Source organism: Brachypodium distachyon, chromosome 1 (assembly GCF_000005505.3).
Source record: "Brachypodium distachyon strain Bd21 chromosome 1, Brachypodium_distachyon_v3.0, whole genome shotgun sequence".
NCBI lineage: Eukaryota > Viridiplantae > Streptophyta > Magnoliopsida > Poales > Poaceae > Brachypodium > Brachypodium distachyon.
This window is the reverse complement of record NC_016131.3, coordinates 27,827,454-27,846,728: the sequence shown is the minus strand read 5'-3', so window position 1 is coordinate 27,846,728 and position 19,275 is coordinate 27,827,454. Positions and strand designations below refer to the sequence as shown.

The following is a 19,275-nucleotide window of genomic DNA, read 5'->3' as shown; positions in this document are numbered from 1 at the left end:
ACGTACGCATCCTGTGGCTGGCTATCATCGTGACCGTTGGATCGATCCGTGGGCACGTACACGTCGACATGCATGTGGTACGTAGGTACGTACCTGCTGCCGTGCATGCATGCGTACGTACGTGCATTAGATTCCTCGGAGTACGGTGTATCGCGCAGTATTTACTGTACACACGCATGGACAGTACTGTAGATCGGATCGACCGTCACCCTTGCCTGAATTAATAAGAAAGACGAGGAGGTAGGAAGCTAGCGATGCCGGTAACGACGGAACTTTGCGTAGAGTATACAGGCACCGAGGACTGTGTGGCACGATATTAACTGACGTGCCTCAGTTAATTCGGTACGTATGGAATATAAAATTATACATGGAGTTAAGTCCATATAACACACGAATTTTGAAGATCGGACTACTTTATCATCTAAACTTGAAAACCGGGTACTTATCCTGAATTTTGCAAAACTAGACAAATCATCCCAGAGACCAACCCAAGCGGTTTTTGTAGACGGTTTTGCTGATGTGACGACTAACAAATACTATGCTGTCAGTTTTAGTATGGGGATCAGCTGGTTTAGGCGGGGAAACCCCTTCAGTTTTACCTTTTTAAAATCGGGTGCTTAATTTCCTGAATTTTGCAAAACCAGATAAATCATCCCTGACAAAATGGCACAGTTTTGGAGCGGTCATCGGTTGGAGCATTTTCTTTATGTAGCAAAATATGATCATTTTAGTTGCATCTTAAAAAAAAAAGAGCATGCTTACCACAAAGTAACAAATATCATACACTTACCCAAAAGCTAAAATAGCGACAATATTGACATCCGCGCGCTGAGCTCGAATTTCTGTCTAATTTCAATATTAAGGATGAACTCAGCTTGTTTCTGGAACGGGGAGGGGAGAAAAGAAAAGGGGAATGAATAATGAAGAAGATGAGGGGAAGTTGAGTTTTTTTTTTCTAAAACAACTATTTCTTCCCTAAACTGAGAACATATCATTTTCAGTCGCCACGTTAGCAAAACCACCTACAAAAACCGCTTAGGTTGGCCTCAGGGAGTGATTTGTTCGGTTTTGCAAAGTTGAGGAGATTAAGTACCCGGTTTTGAAGTTCAGGGGTAGTCCAATCCTCAAAGTTTAGGGGGGTTATATGGACTTAACTCATTATATATGTATCCCTTGTGTTTAGAGGCTCTCTCGGTGATTCTCTCTTTTCTCGGTTAATAATTCCCCCCTCGCAAGCTGACAATTTGTCCCTTGCATGCAGTTAGTGGAGTGTTTTCATGATCATCAGTTGAAGTGTTCCCCGTCTGCCTTCCAATAGCGTGCCTCGAAGTTGCTCGATCAAGGCGGAACTTAACCCCGGAAGCTAGGTAGATAGTTCGCTCGGTCTCTCACCACGTCGCGTGCTTAATTAGAGTCAGGAAAGGTGACGCGAGAACAACGGCGGAGGCGGCGGTGCGCAACCGAGATATAAAGGAGATCTCACCGGCCGGAGTGACTTTGACTTGATCGGACTTGATTTATCGGCGGTGTTCACCCGGAACCGAAAGAGTTTTAGATTTGACACGACCCTAGACTAAAAGGAGTACAACCACACCTAGCTAGCTAGCCATCTTATCCTACGACCTAACTTTAAGGTTAATTAAGATCTGCGTCAAAGATAAACATAAAAAGTCTGCAGAGATACATCAACACATCATTTCTCTCGATCTGCCTGCCAACTGCCAAGGCTAGCCTAAGCCGCATGTATGCATGTAACTTGAGATTGTGCCCATCTTTTCAGCACATACCACCACCCAATGTGTGCCAAGCAAAGCCTACCTAGCCACTACTTGTTGATTGCCAGTGGGAGGAAGACGGCCTACTGCATGTGTGACAAGTGACATGTCCGATCGGAAAAGAAATCGTGAGAAGTGACAGGAGCCGGCCAGCGTGCCCAAGATCACCCAAAGAGGTCAAGCTAGAGGAGTCGTGTCTGGAATCATGCACGCAGGCGCCGGGTCTCTCTCGCTCACTCCAACGATTAAAGAACTCCAGGGAGCTACTGGCCGTGCGGAGGCCACATCGCCGGCGGCGTTAAAGAAATGCTGGGCGAGGCCCATGGATGGACGGATGGGACGGCGGTGACGGCCGCCGGATCGAGGCGGCGGTTCAATTTTGGTGCAGAAAACCTTTGTAAAGAAGAGAATCCCCTGTCTTTTTTAGCCGGGATACGGTTGGTATCTGGGTGTGTGGACTGTGGTGTCTGGGGGAGGTTTTCCTGTTTCCTCGTCTTGCTGCAGGAATGCATGCGAATAATGGAACACAGGGTTTGTTAGTCGCTCTTGATTGTTTAATCCCTGATGGTGTTCAAGTAACGAGGTAGGAGTATATGTCCATAGACAATACTGTTGATTGTTTACTCAGGTGATAATGTAGCGTAGCAATTGATTTTTATTTTGAGACGTGGTCTTGTACTAAGACAAAACGGTGGTATCAGACAAACACTATTATCAAGATAAAAATGCTTAATGCATGCGAAGTGGAGTAAGTAAAATTGCCGTAGTCGAAACCAAGAAAAATAAAACAAATAGCCAAGACAAAAAAGACAGAAGAAAGATGCTTTGTACTCTTAAACTTTTGAAGCTTGGAAAATGGAGGAAGTAGGATTGATACGTTTTTCAAAGAATAATGTCATCGAATTTGGAACACCTATCCTAATTTCTTTCTAAACTTGGAGTTTAGCGTATTTCTTTACTCCCTCCACTTAGATTTACATGCGCATTCTACAAATCTTCAAAATTCAGAATTATGAGTCCTCTATCATATGTACTCCCTCCGCCTACTTTTCGTGGATCGGAGGGAGTATCTTAAAATGGTAGAGATTGGCTGCTTTTTCTATGAGTGTATGAGCGGTGCTAGAGTTGGCGCGGTGTGTACAGATACTCCAAGATGTTTTACTAATTTTTGAGGTTTTCTTATGCAAAGTGCTGCCGTTGATTTTTGTAGCATATTTGCCTCGTTCGTGATTGGAAGAGGAGATTAGCTGAATGATGTGGAAGAGGCGCAACATCGCGCTTCTAAAGTGGTCGCGCATAGTAGGCTTCTTTCCGAATTATTAGATGGTTTGCCTAGATACATTGCATCAACAAACTAATGTAAATCTAATTGGAGGGAAAAAGCTGCAGGAGCAAACTGTTTTTTTTTTTTTTTTGAGGAAGAGCAAACTTTTAAGCAACTCAAGGAAAAGAAAAGACAGAAGTGTCGGGAGATATGGAGACCAGGCCGAAAAACCTGGTCTGAAAGGGCCCATGGAACAATCTATCGCGTCCCTATGTATTTGGACCGGCCTGGTAAATATGTTGGCCTAGATTCGTGCTTCTGGTCCATTCGCTTACATGGGCTTTCAGGTGGTCCAGCCCATAATAAATAGTTCAACTCTTGCACACGGTCCAGCAAAATTGTGATGATGCTGAAACGAGAGATGGATACAGACTCTAGCCCGCCGTGGATCGAGCGCAGATAGAGAGACCCATGGAAGTCTGAATTGCCTGATGTAGTAAAACGGTCGTTCTGAATTTGCTTCATGTGGTAAACGGTCGTTCCATGCAATGCGATGCAAGCTGCCGTTTGCTCTGCTCGCCGGACGCCGGGGCTGGTGAGGGTTGCTTGCCGCATGGTCTACTCCACTAGGGAGCTGCAAGAAAAAATCACATTCAGGAGTCAGGACTCGCGTGTGTTCGTATGTCAGGATCTCAGTCTGCTATCGTAGCGCCATGCTCAAGGAGGTTCTGACGATGAGACGGTTGTTCGATTTAGTTTCGTTTATACATGAGAAGAGGAACTCGAATACAGATGCTCTAAGTGGAGAACTGAGAATCATGTTTTTATATCTGATTGAGAGGTGTAGTCAAGTTACTCTTACAAATGAACCTGATAGATGCTACTGGACTTTAGATAAGAAGGGAATTTTTTCAGTTAAATCCTATGCTGCTTTAATAACTAAACAGGTAGTTTTTCCTTTTAGACACTTCTGGAAGGTCAAACTTCCATTGAAGATAAAGGTTTTTATGTGGCTTGTGCATAGGAATAGCATACTTACAAGAGATAATTTATTGCATGGAGGATGGAAAGGCCCAAATGGTTGTGTTTTTTTGTCCTAAGAATGAATCTGTAGATCATCTTTTCCTACATTGTTCTGTAGCTCGATTTCCGTGGAGGGTAGTTGGTTGTGCCTTTGGCATCAACGGAATGCCTACTTCAATGAAATCAATTTGTGACTGGGTTTTTGAATTTCCTGTAGCTGTTAGAAAGTTAATTGCAGTTGGGGTTGCAGCCTTATGCTGGGCCGTTTGGAAAGCAAGAACTGAAGCTTGTTTTCAATGTGTTTTCCCTAAGGATCATACTAATTTGCTTCTTCTCATCTGTTATTGGATTAAGTACCGGGCGAGTCTTCAGAAGCATAACATGAAGGAGAAGTTTTATCTAGGCGCTGAAATGTTACAATTGATCGCGGCGAGCCGGGGTGTTGCACAAAAGACATGGCTGGGCGTTGTTCAACAGGCGGCTGGAACGTGGTTGATGCAAACTGTGAACTTGTCTTTTCTGTTTCCCGTCGTTTTGAGAACTATTTGTAGTCATCTGGTAGGTGATGGGGGCAATTTTAGATTCTGCATGTTGTTTTTACTTTTCTGGGGAGACTGAACCTCTGTCCTCGTAGTGTGATTTCATTAATGAAATCGGGAGCAATGCTCCTTAATCCAAAAATAAAAAGATGCTCACATTACGTTTAGTGAAGGCGTACCGAACATTACGCGTATCTACGAACGAAGAAAAGTCTGGTTTCCGCTAAAAGTTGGAGTAAATCAGGAACACGACGAACAGATCATTTCGTGGAGGGGATCAATCGGTCGACCGATACAGAGGAAGCCAAGAACATCACTCATTCGTGTCATCCGTGCGTTATTACTTCGTCCAAGGCCGGTTGCCAGCAGGCTTCATCAGTGGTCCTTGCGTCCGCCGCCGGCGGCGGCGGCGGCGGCGAAGGCGACGTCGTTGGCCCACTTCAAGACGAACCACAGCACGTCGACAAAGGCTCCTGCGGCAGTGCTTTCACGGCCTGATGACGATCTCGCCGCGTACGGCGCCGGCGCTCCTGGAGCCTCCGCCGGCGGCTGCAGCAGCCAATCAGAGGCGGCCGCCGGGCGCCGCCGCTCGTGGACGACGACGGCGCGGCCGGCGTCCGCCAGGGCGGCGGCGGAGCACAGCACGAGCACCGCGAGCAGAGCCATTCGAGCCATTATATTCCTCCGACGATCGATCCACGCTAATTGCTTGCTTAATTCGCTCTAGCTGCCGGCCGATCGATCTTTGTTTGTGTATCGATGCACGGCGAGATTCAGCCGTGTATAAGCCCTGTTTATATACGCGGACAATGCAGTGCAATGCAATGCAGTTCAAGTACGTTGAGGGGGCAAGAACTGAAACCGATATTGAGCAAGTAATGCGTGCCTTTTAATTCCGGACAGATTGAAGGAGAGGAACTGCCGGCTGACTGAATTACTCGAGCCCGTTTAATTCGGTTGGGTCAACTTGAATTAATCCAACGAGCGCTCCGATAGCTTCAACTTGAATCAATCCCAGCATATGCAGTGCATGTAGCTTGTAGTGGGGGAGGGAAATCTTGGGGAGAGAGACAGCTCAACTGAAGTCTGAAGTCTGAAGGTGAAGGTGATGGATACAGTTTCTGCTTTCCTGGGACACGTGATGGGTCAGGTGGTGGTTTTGGTGCTTTCCAAGAGCGTCGAGTCGTTTATCTTGTCTTACCTCAATATCTTTGTCTTCAAAAACTTAATATATCTTTTTTTGACAGAAGGCCAGTTACAATACCGTACCAGCGGTTACAACGCCACAAGGGTGGCCCAAAAACACAAAAATCTCTACGTAGCGTCTAGCAACCTACTCGCCAACATGGCAGCAAACGACGGAGCACATAGACCCGCACTCGCCCAACGCACCAACTCCTCCCGGATGTTGTGAAGGACCGTCAAGGTCGATGGCGTAGCTTCACTGAAGACCACGTCATTCCGATGGCACCAAATGGACCACATCACCAGGGTGATAGCCGTCCTGTATCCTTTGATCACTCCCGGCGGGCCAACAATGCCAGCCCACCAGGTCCGGAGATCAGACTCCACAGTAGACCTCCAACCTGCGCAGTTCCAGGCGACCAGGGCTGTTTCCCAGATCTGTCTCGCAGCGACACAACTCAGAAGGAGATGGGAAAGGGTCTCCGGCTCCTCCCCACAAAGAGGGCAAAGGGAGGGGTGAGGCAGCCCCCTCCTCTGCAACCTATCAGCCGTCCAACAACGGTCTTTGGCCGCAAGCCACGCAAAGAACATGCACTTGCCCGGTGCCTTCGACTTCCAGACCGGATTCGCCAGGGGGTCCACAGTCAATACGGCGAACATCGTCCTGTAAGTAGACTGCGCCGAATACGACCCACTGGTGGACCAGTTCCAAACCAGGGAGTCCTCAGCAACGTCGTCGAGCTGGACATCCCAGATCCTCGTCCAAAGGACAAGAAACTCACAGATGGCCTCCTCACCCAAATTGGGTCCCACGTCGGTAAGCCAGGCGCCCTGAATGACATCCCAAACCGTCCTCGAAGCGACGAAACGCGGCTTAACCGCCAATGCCAAAGATGGGAACTCATCCCGGATCCGGCACCCCTCTAACCACCTGTCGCTCCAAAACAGAGTACTCCGATCATTGCCAAGCCTCGAAGAGGTGGCGGCCTCAAAGATTTCCCTCACATTAGGCGCGGTCTGAATAGCAAATTCTTTCCAAGGCCTAGAGTCATCCACCCTCTCAAGCCACCGAGCTCTCAAGGACGAATTGAGGAGGCGGAGGTTGGGAATCCCAAGGCCCCCAGCTCCTTCAGCATGCAGACCTTATACCAGGCCACGAGGCATTGCCCACCATGGGCATCCTTGCGCCCCTTCCACAAAAATCCCCGGCAAACCTTCTCCAACCCCTTAAGCACCTTGGCCAGAAGATCGAAGGACATCATGGGATAGATCGGCATGGCAGCTAGCGTTGATTTAACTGGCACCAACCGTCCACCCTTGGAGAGGAGAGGGGCCTTCCACAAAGCCACTCTGCTCCCCACCTTATCCACCACCGTGCTCAACTGGCTAGCCGTGACCTTGCAGATGCCGAGTGGCAACCCAAGGTATGAGCAAGGGAAGCCACCGACCTCACAATGGAGCAAGGAGGCCACCAAGTCCTGCTGCTCCGGGTGGCAGCGAATGAGGTGAGCCGAACACTTAGAGAAGTTAGTGCACAGCCCTGAAGCCACCCCGAAATCCTCCATGATGGCTGAGCAAGGCTGAAGATCCTTCCGAAGGGGTCGTAGTAAGGTAACCACATCATCCGCGAAGATGGAAGTGCGGTGGCGGAACCCACGGGCCGCGAGCGGGGAGAGCACCCCTCTCATCGTTGCCTTCTTGAAGAGGCCATGCAGGACGTCCATAATAAGTATGAACAACATGGGCGATAAGGGATCCCCTTGACGAAGCCCCCGACAGTGATGAATAGTGTCCCCGGGGACCCCATTCAGGAGCACCCTCGTCGTCGCTGAAGAGAGAAGACCACAAATCCACGACCGGAAGCGAGACCCAAAGCCCCTTCGCTCCAAAGTCTCCCGCAGGAATGCCCAATCCACCGTGTCGAAAGCTTTAGTGATATCCAGCTTGAGAAGCACCGCCTCAATCCCGGCCCTGTGAAGCTTCTGCGCACTACACTGGACGAGCATGAAGTTATCATGCAGGCAACGACCCTTCACGAAGGCACTTTGATGAGGCCCCACCAGCTCAGGCAGCCGTGGCGCCAAACGTGACGCCACCTCCGTGGCGAACAACTTGGCCATACTGTGAATGAGACTCACAGGCCTAAAATCCCGGACCTCCCTCGCATCCGGTCGCTTCGGCAATAGAGTAATGAGAGCCCTATTAATCGCCTCCAAGCCACGGACGTCAAGTCTGGCAAAAGCGCGGAACACGTCCAGCATGTCATCCTTGATAATGTCCCAACATGCCACGTAGAAGCGGCCAGTAAACCCATCGGGGCCAGGGGCTTTATCAAGCTCCATCGCCCTGACCACCGTCCAAATCTCCTCCAAAGAGAAGTCGGACTCAAGCCCACTAAGGTCGCAAGTCGGCACCTCCAACTCCGCCAGATCAAGCGTAAAATCCCGATGTGGGGCGGAGCCTACGAGTGAGACGAAGAAGTCATCCACGGCCCTGGCTTTGGCCTCATGATCAGACACCAACACGCCATCAACCAAAAGTTGGTTGACGAAGTTCTTACGACGACGATGGGTAGCATGGAGGTAAAAAAACTTGGTGCAAGCATCCCCCTCCTTAAGCCACAACATCCTCGATCTCTGCCTAGCCATCGACCGCTCCGAGGAGGCGAGGCCCAGAAGCTTCCGCTTGAGGACCTTGCGCAAGGCCCTCTCCTCCAGAGATAAAGCCCGCATCTCCATGGCCACATCGAGACGGAGAATGACCTCCGTCGCCACCAAGATTTGCAATTTCGTGTTCCCCATGAAGCGGTCGCTCCAACTTTGGAGCCTCTTCGCCACCCGCCGAAGACCAGCGTCAAAACGCACAAAGGGGTTCCCATGCGTCAGCCCATCAAGCCAAGCCGCCCGAACCAGCTCCTGAAAACCATCCACTTTGGGCCAGAAGCACTAGAAGATAAAACGACGTCCACGTAGGAGTTGGGCCTCCATTGCCAAGAGCAAGGGGCAATGATCGGAAGTAGCCGTGCTGAGCGCCGACAGGAAAGAGTCGGGGTAGCCCGTCTCCCAATCCACCGAGGCAAAAACACGGTCAAGCTTCTCAAGCGTTACGCTCTCCCGTTCGTTAGACCAAGTGAACCTCCTTCCGTTCAAATAAAGCTCCTTGAGATCAAGATCCCGGAGCACCCGCCTAAACCGGCCCATCATACTCCGATTAATGTTGGCATTGTTTTTGTCGCTGGGATCCACAATCAAGTTAAAATCCCCCGCCAAGACCCACGGGCCCGCATGTAGGTCCCGAACATCACGGAGCTCTTGGAGGAAGAGCACCTTGTCCACATCAAGTTGCGGTCCGTAGACCAACGTGAGCCACCAACCCAAGCGCGTTTTGTCTTGAACGAACGTCGTGATCGTGTTGTTAGAGAGGTGAGGGTTAGAGAGAACAACCTCGCCACTCTTCCAAGCAATCACAATTCCGCCACTGGTGCCATCCGCCGGGAGAAAGAAAAAAGAGTCAAACCCCGGCCCTAAGCACTCCTCCACAGTGTAACGGGTAACCACACTCAATTTAGATTCTTGAAGGCCTACAATGTTCGCCCCCGAAGAGACCACCACTTGTCTAACTGCCGTACGCTTCGCTCTCGAGTTTAAGCCGCGTACATTCCACACTAGCAAATTCAAAACATGTGAAGCCATAGCATAGCCCACCCGACTACGGCCTTGGGCGCAAAACCGGCCACGCGACTATCACCCGGCCACCACAACCCCCTCCTCAAGGGGCAGCGCCTGGAACTCCCAGCTAAACACAGCAAGAATGGCCCCCAAGTGGTCCGAGCTGAGAGGCTGGTCAAAGAGACGCAGGTACGCCTGCAACGCCTCCTCCCCAATGCGCTCCCCTTCACGTGCCAAGCCCAACCGCTGGATGAGAACACGTTGCTGCTGCTTGATCTCGGCTGACTGCGCGCGCTTCCCGGCAAGGCGTCGGCTATGACGCGGTGAAGGCGGGGTCGCCAACCTGCACCGGAGCCTCCTGGGCGGTTGGCGGGCAAGGATCGGAGATGTGGGGCGCCGGACCGAGTCGTGGAAGCTGGCAATCGCTCGCCCCTCCTCCAACCGCAGCTCCTCCTCATGAGAAGGAGCCACCGCCGGCTCCTCCCTCGCAGCAGTCGGAGTCGCTTGGTCTTCCCCCCGATCCAACGACAAGCAAACCTCAAAGGTGCTCAAAGCAGGCTGCTCATGACTTGGCAAATCATGAGCAGACAGCTCGTCGACTAACTCGCCCACGCGACGCGAGGAGCCCGCCATCGAGACGCGCGAGGACATCTCCAGGTCCTGAAGCCGGAGAGCCTCGGTCAGGCGTGGGGACGCGCCAACCCCCCCCCCCCCCCCCCCGCGGCACAAAGCCACCATCGGGGAGCGCGGGGACAGGGAAGCCTCCAACCGCATCGGATCCCACTCCCCGGCAGAAGCAACCTCCCAGCGCCCAGAAGGGAAGGCAAGAAGATCCTCGTCCACCGCCCTCCTCCGGAGAACCGAGACAAATGCCGGTGCCGCCACCGAGAGACGAGACCCGCTCACCACCTTGGTTGCCTCCGCGTGGACACGGCCGCCCACGTCGCTCCCAAAGCGGTCGCCGAAGTCGTCGTAGTCGACCCTCTCGCGAAAGCAGGAGAAGTAATTCCTCCTCGGCCCACGCTCAGGACGACCCGTGACAGGGTAATACCCCGGGTTGCCCCCCTCGCTGTCGTCGCTCGACAGCCCACCAAGAGATGAGCGGTCGGTCGACTCGCCCACCTCCTCAACCCGGAGCAGGTGAACGAGCACCCTGTACTCCAGGAGATACACCTCCGTCGGCACGAGCTGCTTTGGCGGCACCAGCAAATCGTCCTCCTCGTCAACAGGGCTAGGAGGCTCGACACTCTAGAGAATCTTCTCCCGGGGAATGAGATTGGGATTCGCCGTCCACGCAAAGACCCGGAAGCGGCCCATGTCCTCCCGATTCTCCGTACAAGACCCCAGCCACTCGATTGAGCACGCTGAGCCCAAGACTGCCACAGCAGTAGCCACATTCCAGGCATGCGCCGGAATTCCCTCAAGCTCCAGGTGGACAGGAAAGAGCTGCGACCGCACGACGGCCTGCCAGAAGCGGTTCCACGGGGCGAAGCTTACGTTGAACCCCGTCCCCCCAAACACCTCTGCCGCCAACACCGCGTCCCTTCCCTCCCGAGAACGAAAGACAACCAAAAAGTCATCCGGCCAGTAACGGTGGATGGAGAAGGAGCCTTCCAAAGACGGGAAGCGAGAGCAGATTGCTGTGTTGACAGAAGAGAGCGAGACACGGGGACGATTCCCAATCACCCACACCACCAAGCCCCATTGAAGGGCAGTCTCCTCCTCCTCAATGGCCCGCAAACACGGGATGATGCACGTCTCCACGCGGGGCCGCGACGAGGTCGCTCAACATGGCAGGACCATCGACTCTGGCGCCGTCGCAACGGGCGGGGGGGAGGCAGCCGGACCACGGGCGGGGACGGGCACCGCAGCCGTGGCCCCCGCCACAGCCGGCCTGGCAGCCCCTGACGTCACCGAAGGCGCCACTTTCGCACCAGCAGTCGCCGGCCGAGGGGCCGCCACCACCTGACCAGGCCGAGAAACCGCCGCCGGAGCAGGCGAAACAGGCGCCGGCACCGTAGCCCGCGCCGCACCTGTCATGGGAGCCGGCCCCAGCCACGCCAGGAGAGTGGCGCCCGGCTTGCGGCCACCCGGAATCAACGCCCGCTCACCAGCGAGCGTCGGTGGCGGAGGGCCCCGCTGCCACCTGGCCGGCGGCGAGCCGGACGAGCCCCGCTTCGCCGGGCAGAGCCGTGCCACGTGCCCCGTTCCCTTGCACCGGAGGCACATGGTCGAATTGGGGCACAAGGCAGCGACATGGTCCTCCTGAAGACAATTGAAGCAGCGGCCAGCGAGCTCCGGGGGAAGCTCCTCACGCACCACCGCCGCCGACAGCGGGGCCGGCCGGCTCCTTTTCTTCTTCCGCTTCCCCGCACGATGCCACGCCCCGCTAGCATCTGCCGAAACCACGCCTTCCGGCACCGCATTCGGCTGCACGACCACCGACACAATTCGTCAACCAGGTGGCGCGCGCTCCACCACCGAAGCCCCCACCGCCACGGAGGTCACCACAGGGGGGCTCCCGCTTCTGAGAACCTCGCAGTAAGACCGAAGGGAACTATGCTCGTCCGACGTTGGGCTCGAATCCGACCACCGCCGCTCCATGGTGGAGGGCGCGTGGAGGGGACTCGGGGGAGGCCGCCATCCAGTTGGGGAAGACGACGCGAGAGGGAAAAGAGGGGAGGGACGGGAGGGAGAGAGGACCGAGGGAGGGAAGAGGTGGCCGCCAGGGCCGGAGTGGCCGGCGGCGGGAGGTGGACTCCGGCGCCGAAGTGGCGGCGACGGAAACCCTAGTCGCCCCTAGCTTGCCCCTAGGTGACGACCAGCCAAAAAGTCGGAGTCCCTAACTTTGCACTCTTGTTCTCAAACTTAATATATCTACAGTCATGACACCCCATTATATTTTCTCTTTCTTGAGATTTACTTTGCATTATCTTCCTTGTTGCTTGCTTCTACGCAAGGCAAAGTAACTGGCCAAACGTGGTACTCCCTCCAGCCGGAATTGCTTGTCGAAATATTACATGTATCTAGACGATTATATATATATATATATATATATATATATATATCCATATTTGGACAAATTTATTAACTTTGAGTCAGGTTTATGGATATGGAGGTAGCGACTAGCGAGGTTGTGTCGAGGGCCAAAGTGGACCATGGTACATTAGTACTACTTATAGGTGGCTATCGGGCCGGTCCGGCACCAATTAAACGGGCCTAGCCTGGGCACAGGCCTCCCAAGCCTGACAATAAAGGGGCCGGGCCGGGCCGACACCAAATGGACACCCCAAGGCCCAGGCGCGGCACCAAGCACAGTCGGGCCGGCCCGGGCACGGGAAGCCCGACGGGCCTGGAGAAAAGCCCACGAGAAACCACAGCCCGATGGCCTTTTTTCACGTCACAGCCACACAAAATGATCAAAACGGACCTGCGTTGCGTCCTAGCCACATGCTTTGTCATGGCCTGGTGGTTAGCACGCGGAGGGATGGAGGTGGAGGTCTCTGGTTCGAATGGTAAGGGCAGCAAGTTTTTGTTCTGAGGTGCGTTGTATTTATTTTCGAAGAAAAAGCACTAAACGGACCGGGCCGGGCCAGCCCGGGGGCCTGAGGATGAGGTGCAGGCGCTGCACAGGCCGTGCCACGGGCCGGGCATAGACGGGCCAAGCCCGCGGGCTTCCGGGCTTTTTAAAAAAAAATACCCGGCCGATAGCCGCCTATTGTGCTACTACTCCTTAACAGAATCTTGATCTTCTTAACACAACTTAGAACTTAGTTTTAATTTTATGTTTGATTAACTGTTGTGCTTAGTCTATTTCATAATCCTCTATGAGTAAATACACACGTAAGCAATCCTTTTTTTTCTATTAACCAAACAATGAACAAATTTCATAATTTCAAACAGGCCCCTTACGGGCGCGTCACGGAAGCCAAATTCGAAAATTTTCAGATGCCCCCCACGCCGACGCCGGTAACGTCACACCCCGGTTCCTCTTCCGATAAAACAAATTGCCACCCCCTTCTGTCTCTCCCCTTCCATTCCGCCATCGTCTTCCTCCTCCTAAACCCCACCTCACCGGAACCCTAACCCACCCTCAGATACCCTCCGCCGCCGCCCGCCGCCGCCGACGCCATGAGGGAGATCCTCCACATCCAGGGTGGCCAATGCGGCAACCAGATCGGGGCCAAATTCTGGGAGGTGATCTGCGACGAGCACGGCATCGACCAGACGGGCAAGTACGCGGGCGACTCCGACCTCCAGCTTGAGCGCATCAACGTCTACTACAACGAGGCCAGCGGCGGCCGCTACGTGCCCCGCGCCGTGCTCATGGACCTCGAGCCGGGCACCATGGACTCGGTGCGCTCGGGCCCCTACGGCCAGATCTTCCGCCCCGACAACTTCGTCTTCGGCCAGTCCGGCGCCGGCAACAACTGGGCCAAGGGACACTACACCGAGGGCGCCGAGCTCATCGACTCTGTGCTCGACGTCGTCCGCAAGGAGGCCGAGAACTGCGACTGCCTCCAGGGTAGGTGTTTATTCCTCCAGATCTGTGGTTTTAGCCCGTTTCTCTTCGCTTTTCAGAGGCATCCAGCTCGCAGATCTAGGTGTATGGGTGCATTGTGCGTATCACGAGCTTGTAGATCTGAAAAAGTTTGTTCTAGATCTAATCCATTCATGAGACAATTTAGTCATCAAACCGTTAATAATTCCAGTGTTTTGGCTGGGTTCCTAGTGATTCTCTGTGCAGCTACATGTGTAAGTAATTATCTCTTTCTCTGTTCACCGCAGGGTTTCAGGTCTGCCACTCACTGGGAGGAGGGACTGGGTCCGGAATGGGAACCCTGCTCATCTCCAAGATCAGGGAGGAGTACCCGGACCGGATGATGATGACATTCTCGGTGTTCCCATCGCCCAAGGTGTCTGATACTGTTGTGGAGCCATACAATGCTACGCTCTCTGTTCACCAGCTTGTTGAGAACGCGGACGAGTGCATGGTCCTTGACAATGAGGCTCTCTATGACATCTGCTTCCGCACGCTGAAGCTCTCTACACCCACCTGTAAGTGCTAAATCTTCTCCAAGTTTATTTTCTGTCCTTTTAGCATGTATTAGTGCTTAGTAATTGATGTTTTAGTGGACTCTTGTCCTTGTTGACAACTTGATGCTTTATTTAGACATGCTTAATTGTCACATGTTCCTTCTTTCATAATGCTGTGCATTAGATGGTATGGTCTAATTGGTGTTGCATTATTATAATTTTTGCTCATGTTTGATGCTGTATGCGCTGTTGGTATTAGCTGTAGGTCCAATGAGTATATAATTGATTGTGATATTCAGTTCCATGTGTTGTAGTTCTCCGGATTAGTGTGAGAGGACTTGACTTTTGAGTGGAGTAACACGTTTGCCGGCATATTTGTGTACCTTTTGATGTGACAATGTACACAGCTGCTGTAATTCTTTCAGTACACATGCTTAAGCCTCTAGTTATCTGCATCCAAACACTGAGTTGTTTACATTGTATTTTCTGGCATATGGAGTGCTACTGGTCCTTCACTAGAATCAGTATTTGGTTACACTATATTTTTACTCTGTTTGCTGTTACAGTCATGCGGTGGACTGAAAAGATATCTTTGTTGATATCTGCACTAGCATAAGTGTTGCTGCTCTGTTTAATCTGTTAACCTGCTCTTACCCCTTTTTTTCAGTTGGTGATCTCAACCCCACCTTATCTCTGCAACCATGAGTGGGGTTACCTGCTGTCTTCGCTTCCCTGGTCAGCTCAATTCTGATCTCCGGAAGCTTGCTGTGAACCTGATCCCTTTCCCGCGGTTGCACTTCTTCATGGTCGGGTTTGCTCCGCTAACCTCGAGGGGATCACAGATGTATCGTGCCCTCACTGTACCAGAGCTGACTCAGCAGATGTGGGACTCAAAGAACATGATGTGTGCTGCTGACCCAAGGCATGGTCGCTACCTTACGGCCTCAGCCATGTTCCGTGGAAAGATGAGCACCAAGGAAGTGGATGAGCAGATGCTGAATGTGCAGAACAAGAACTCGTCATACTTTGTGGAATGGATCCCCAACAATGTGAAGTCAAGCGTGTGCGACATCCCACCCACTGGCCTGAAGATGGCATCCACATTCATTGGCAACTCAACATCGATCCAGGAGATGTTCCGCCGTGTCAGCGAGCAGTTCACTGCCATGTTCAGGAGGAAGGCCTTCTTGCACTGGTACACCGGCGAAGGTATGGATGAGATGGAGTTCACTGAGGCTGAGAGCAACATGAACGACCTGGTAGCCGAGTACCAGCAGTACCAGGATGCCACGGCCGAGGAGGATGAGGATTATGAAGATGAACAAGAGGAGGAAGAAGCCGCCTAAGCCATCCTTTCCTGTCTTTCCATAGATATGCCTCGTATCGCTCATTAGTCATTATGCGTTGGTTGGGGCTGATTGCGTTGCTGTTAGACATACCTAGATGTTATATTTTCTAAATGACATGCTGCCTTGATAGTCTTAATTTATTATGTGTTGTGGAGTATGGTGTAAGCTTGACTGCTTGTTATGAGTCTGGTGTAATTGACTGCTTGTTATGCAGTGGTGTTGACAGTATTTCTAGACTGCTATTCTGAATTGCATATGCAGAAGAGTTGAACCTTGTGCACGTTGATGAACTTATCTGACGCATGTTGTTATTGTGGTCGTCTGCATGAGATTAGTTGATCATGCAGAGAATTGCTAGTATTGGTCAAGTCATTGCACAGATGTGTACTTGAAGTGGTTGCAACCATTGTGTTCTTGTCTAGGCGATGGCAACCCTGCGAGAAGCACCCAACATTCGTTGCATAAACAGAAAATGGAAACCTGCGTGCGGCTCTGTTTTCTTGTTCTGCTTCTCTTTGTTATTTGATCAAACAGCGACGTGAGCCACGCGTGATGACCAATATTCATCGGAGCATTTTCCGGCAATGGAATTCACAGCATGTAAACGAGAAACCAAAGGTTCTTGAGCAAGGCACACAAACTTCTTCAATAATTCTGATTCCCTTATATTTCATTCTCAGACAATGTCACAGCACAACACAGCCAACAGAATGAATAATCGCCGAACAACAACAATGTACTATCCTCACAAAAGAATATAACGAATGTTGAATACATAACACACCCAAAGAATTCCCCTCATCACAGACATGGCCAAAGGCCCAATAATTTTTTTTTTCCATTCCTCAGCACTTCTTGGCGGAGAAGCTCTTGGCCTTGTGCCTGAACAGCACCTTCTTCTTCTGTCGCGTCGGGTTCTCGACGGTGATCACCACCTTCCCGGGCTCATTGGCGCGGAACGAGTTGCGCACCGCCGCCTCGGAGGCCCCCATCTTCTTTCCCTTCCTGACGATGATGGTGTAGGAGCCCTCGTCGGCCGGTACGAACTCCTCCTTGTAGTTCACCTCCCAGCCCAGGACCGTCAGGTCCCATGTCAGGGTGGTGTCTCCCTGTAAAACACAAAATTCAGTTGTCTAGTCATTCAGAATTCAGAAATCGTCTTGAGAACATTGTTTGGGCTTTCGGATCAGATCCTTTTATGTGCGTGTTTTTTACCTCTGCTGCTTCGATCTCGATGGTCTCAGTGGAGCTTCCCTTGACGACGAGCTCGGTGACCTCGCTGTCGGCGGCAGAGAATTCGGTGTCGCCGTCGCGCTTCAGCCCGCCGTACTTCACTGGGATGGACTCAATCGGAATGTACCTTCAGGACACATGCTTCTTTGTCAGAAATCATTCTGAAAATTACATGCATGTTCATGTCAAGACCAGAGGAGCTTGATCCTTACTTGAGGAGGGTCTCGGTGACCTTGGAGGGGCGAGCAATGACGAACTTGCTCTTGGTCCTCTGCGTCAGGAACGGGTAGAAGAGCGTGCTGAACGCGTAGTAGGAGAACGGCACGTTGATCAGGATCTGCAGATCAAAATCAGCACAAAATTCAGTTAAATCCCGCACATTCAGAAGCATAATTTTGGCTAGAACAGTTAAAATCTCTGTCATTTAGAAGCACTTTGGGTTGAATCGAAGGAAAGGAAATGACATTTCATGAAGTATACTCACGTTTCTGGCGACGAGCTCGGGATAGTTGTCCTGGAAGAGGTCGAGCAGCTGCTTCATGGCGACGCGGAAGTCCTTCTTGGCCGGGCCGGGCGAGTTCTTCAGATCCGTCACCTGCAGCAGCGAAGTCACCCCGCCGGCGCCGCGGAAGTCGAGCTCGGCGACATGGCTGTCCATGGCGCGCACCCTCCACCGGAGGAACCTGGCCTTGCCGGCCTCGTCGCCCAGCGCCTTCCGGTACACGGCCTCGTCGGCGAGCGCGCCCAGATCGTTGTAGCACACCGGGTGGCCTTCCCGGTCCAGTCCGTCGAGGAAGCACGCGGCGGCAGGGAAGAGCTCCTCGTCGGAGTCGGAGGCGGTGGCGGCGAGGCTCCTCCACTCCCGGCGCCAGCGGAGCGTGCGCCGGAGCATCTCGAAGGCGGCGCCGGCCTTGAAGTCGCGGGCGCGGAGGAACTTGAGGAGGACGGTGTCCGTGGCCTCGTCTCCCTTGCTCGGCAGCAGCGGGACTCCCCACAGGGAGATCTCCTTGTCGACAACGACGACAGCCGCCGCCGCCTCGCCATTATCGGCGGCTTCGTCCTTAACGACGGCTGCCGCCTCCTCCTCCTTCTTCTCGCCATTATCGCCGGCTTCCTCCTTGACGGCGGCTGGTTCCTGCTCTCCTTCTTCCCCTTCCTTCTTCTCCTTGGCCACCTCTGCTTCTTCCTCTGTCTTCTTCTCCTCTGTTTCCTCCTTCTTCTCCTCGGCTGCTTCGTCCTTCTTCTCCTCGGCTGCTTCCTCCTCCTTCTCCTCGACGGTCTCCGCTTTCTTCTCCTCGACGGGCTCCGCCTTCTTCTTACTCTCCTTCTTCTTCCCCACCTTCTTCTCCTCCGCCTTCACCTTGCTGGTGTCCTCGAACAGCTTCCCCTCGACGATGGCCGCCTCGACCTTGGCGCGGAGCTCGGCGAGCGCCTTCTTCTCGCTCTCCTTCAAATCGCCCACCAGGTTGCTCTCCTCCCTGAACGACGGGTTCTTGGCAACCACGGCCGCCTCCTCCTTCGCGCTCACCACCATCTCCTTCGCCGGCGCCGCCGCCTCCACCACCCCGCCACCGGAGACGACGACCTCCACGCCCATGACAGCAAAAAACACAAATTCACAACACAGCTAAAGAAAAGGCCGGGGATTTCTGTGTAGTGTCAGAGAGAGAAGGAAAGACGGCGGTGGTCTGGTGGAGCGGGGGAGGAAGAAGCGGCCGGCGGCTATATAGTACAAGAGCAACGGCTACGGGCGGCGGGCCAATGAGGTGGCGCCAGGTGGACGGGCGCGGGAGCCGTTGGGGGTTTCGTTCTTGGTTCCGTTGGGTCGCTTCGCTTTGGTTGCTTTCTGCTGTGTCCAGCCCGAGCCAGGCCCACATGCCAACGGCTACCTAGCTGCAGCGGCTAACCGCTTTTGTTTCTTTTCTGTGGGCTCCGGTTCTGCTCAGTTCGTCCATCTGACAGCTTCTTGTTTGACCGACAGCAAATGCTCTTGCTACTATTGTGATCTTTTTTATTTTATGTTTTGCATTTAGTGGTGCGTACTTTATTGCATTGCAAGCTGGAGAAGTCGTCCGTTCAGACGAATTTATGTTGATATAGCACTAATTGTTAATTTATTTTGCATTCAGTGGTGCATTCTTTATTTGCATCTGCAAGCTGGAGGTTCATACGAATTTATTTATGTCGCATTTAAGGGTTGGA

The 19,275-nt window shown here is 52.8% G+C and overlaps 2 protein-coding genes across 2 annotated transcripts; one reads left to right on the top strand and one right to left on the bottom strand.

Moving 5' to 3' along the window:
* Positions 1-13,447: 13,447 nt before the first annotated feature.
* LOC100834775 (tubulin beta chain-like) lies at positions 13,448-16,139 on the top strand. Its single transcript, XM_003563349.4, is given in 4 exon segments — positions 13,448-13,979; positions 14,243-14,512; positions 15,159-15,172; positions 15,175-16,139. Coding segments are annotated over 4 exon segments (1,341 nt in total). The 5' UTR covers positions 13,448-13,585; the 3' UTR covers positions 15,838-16,139.
* A 342-nt stretch (positions 16,140-16,481) lies between these two features.
* Positions 16,482-18,788, bottom strand: LOC100834473 (patellin-4). The gene is made up of 4 exons (XM_003563348.4): positions 17,558-18,788; positions 17,286-17,410; positions 17,056-17,200; positions 16,482-16,949 (listed from the first exon to the last, which is right to left on the bottom strand). The coding sequence occupies exons 1-4, from the start codon at positions 18,668-18,670 to the stop codon at positions 16,686-16,688; spliced, it is 1,647 nt and encodes a 548-aa protein (XP_003563396.1). The 5' UTR covers positions 18,671-18,788; the 3' UTR covers positions 16,482-16,685.
* Between the last annotated feature and the right edge of the window lie 487 nt (positions 18,789-19,275).

Bases quoted from the DNA above. Each gene is read 5' to 3' on its own strand.
- LOC100834473 (XM_003563348.4), bottom strand. From the start codon at position 18,670: ATGGGCGTGGAGGTCGTCGTCTCCGGTGGCGGGGTGGTGGAGGCGGCG. The intron at 17,201-17,285 runs GTAAGGATCAAG...TGTGTCCTGAAG, and splicing joins GTCACCGAGACCCTCCTCAA to GTACATTCCGATTGAGTCCA. The intron at 16,950-17,055 runs GTAAAAAACACG...TGTGTTTTACAG, and splicing joins TCGAGATCGAAGCAGCAGAG to GGAGACACCACCCTGACATG.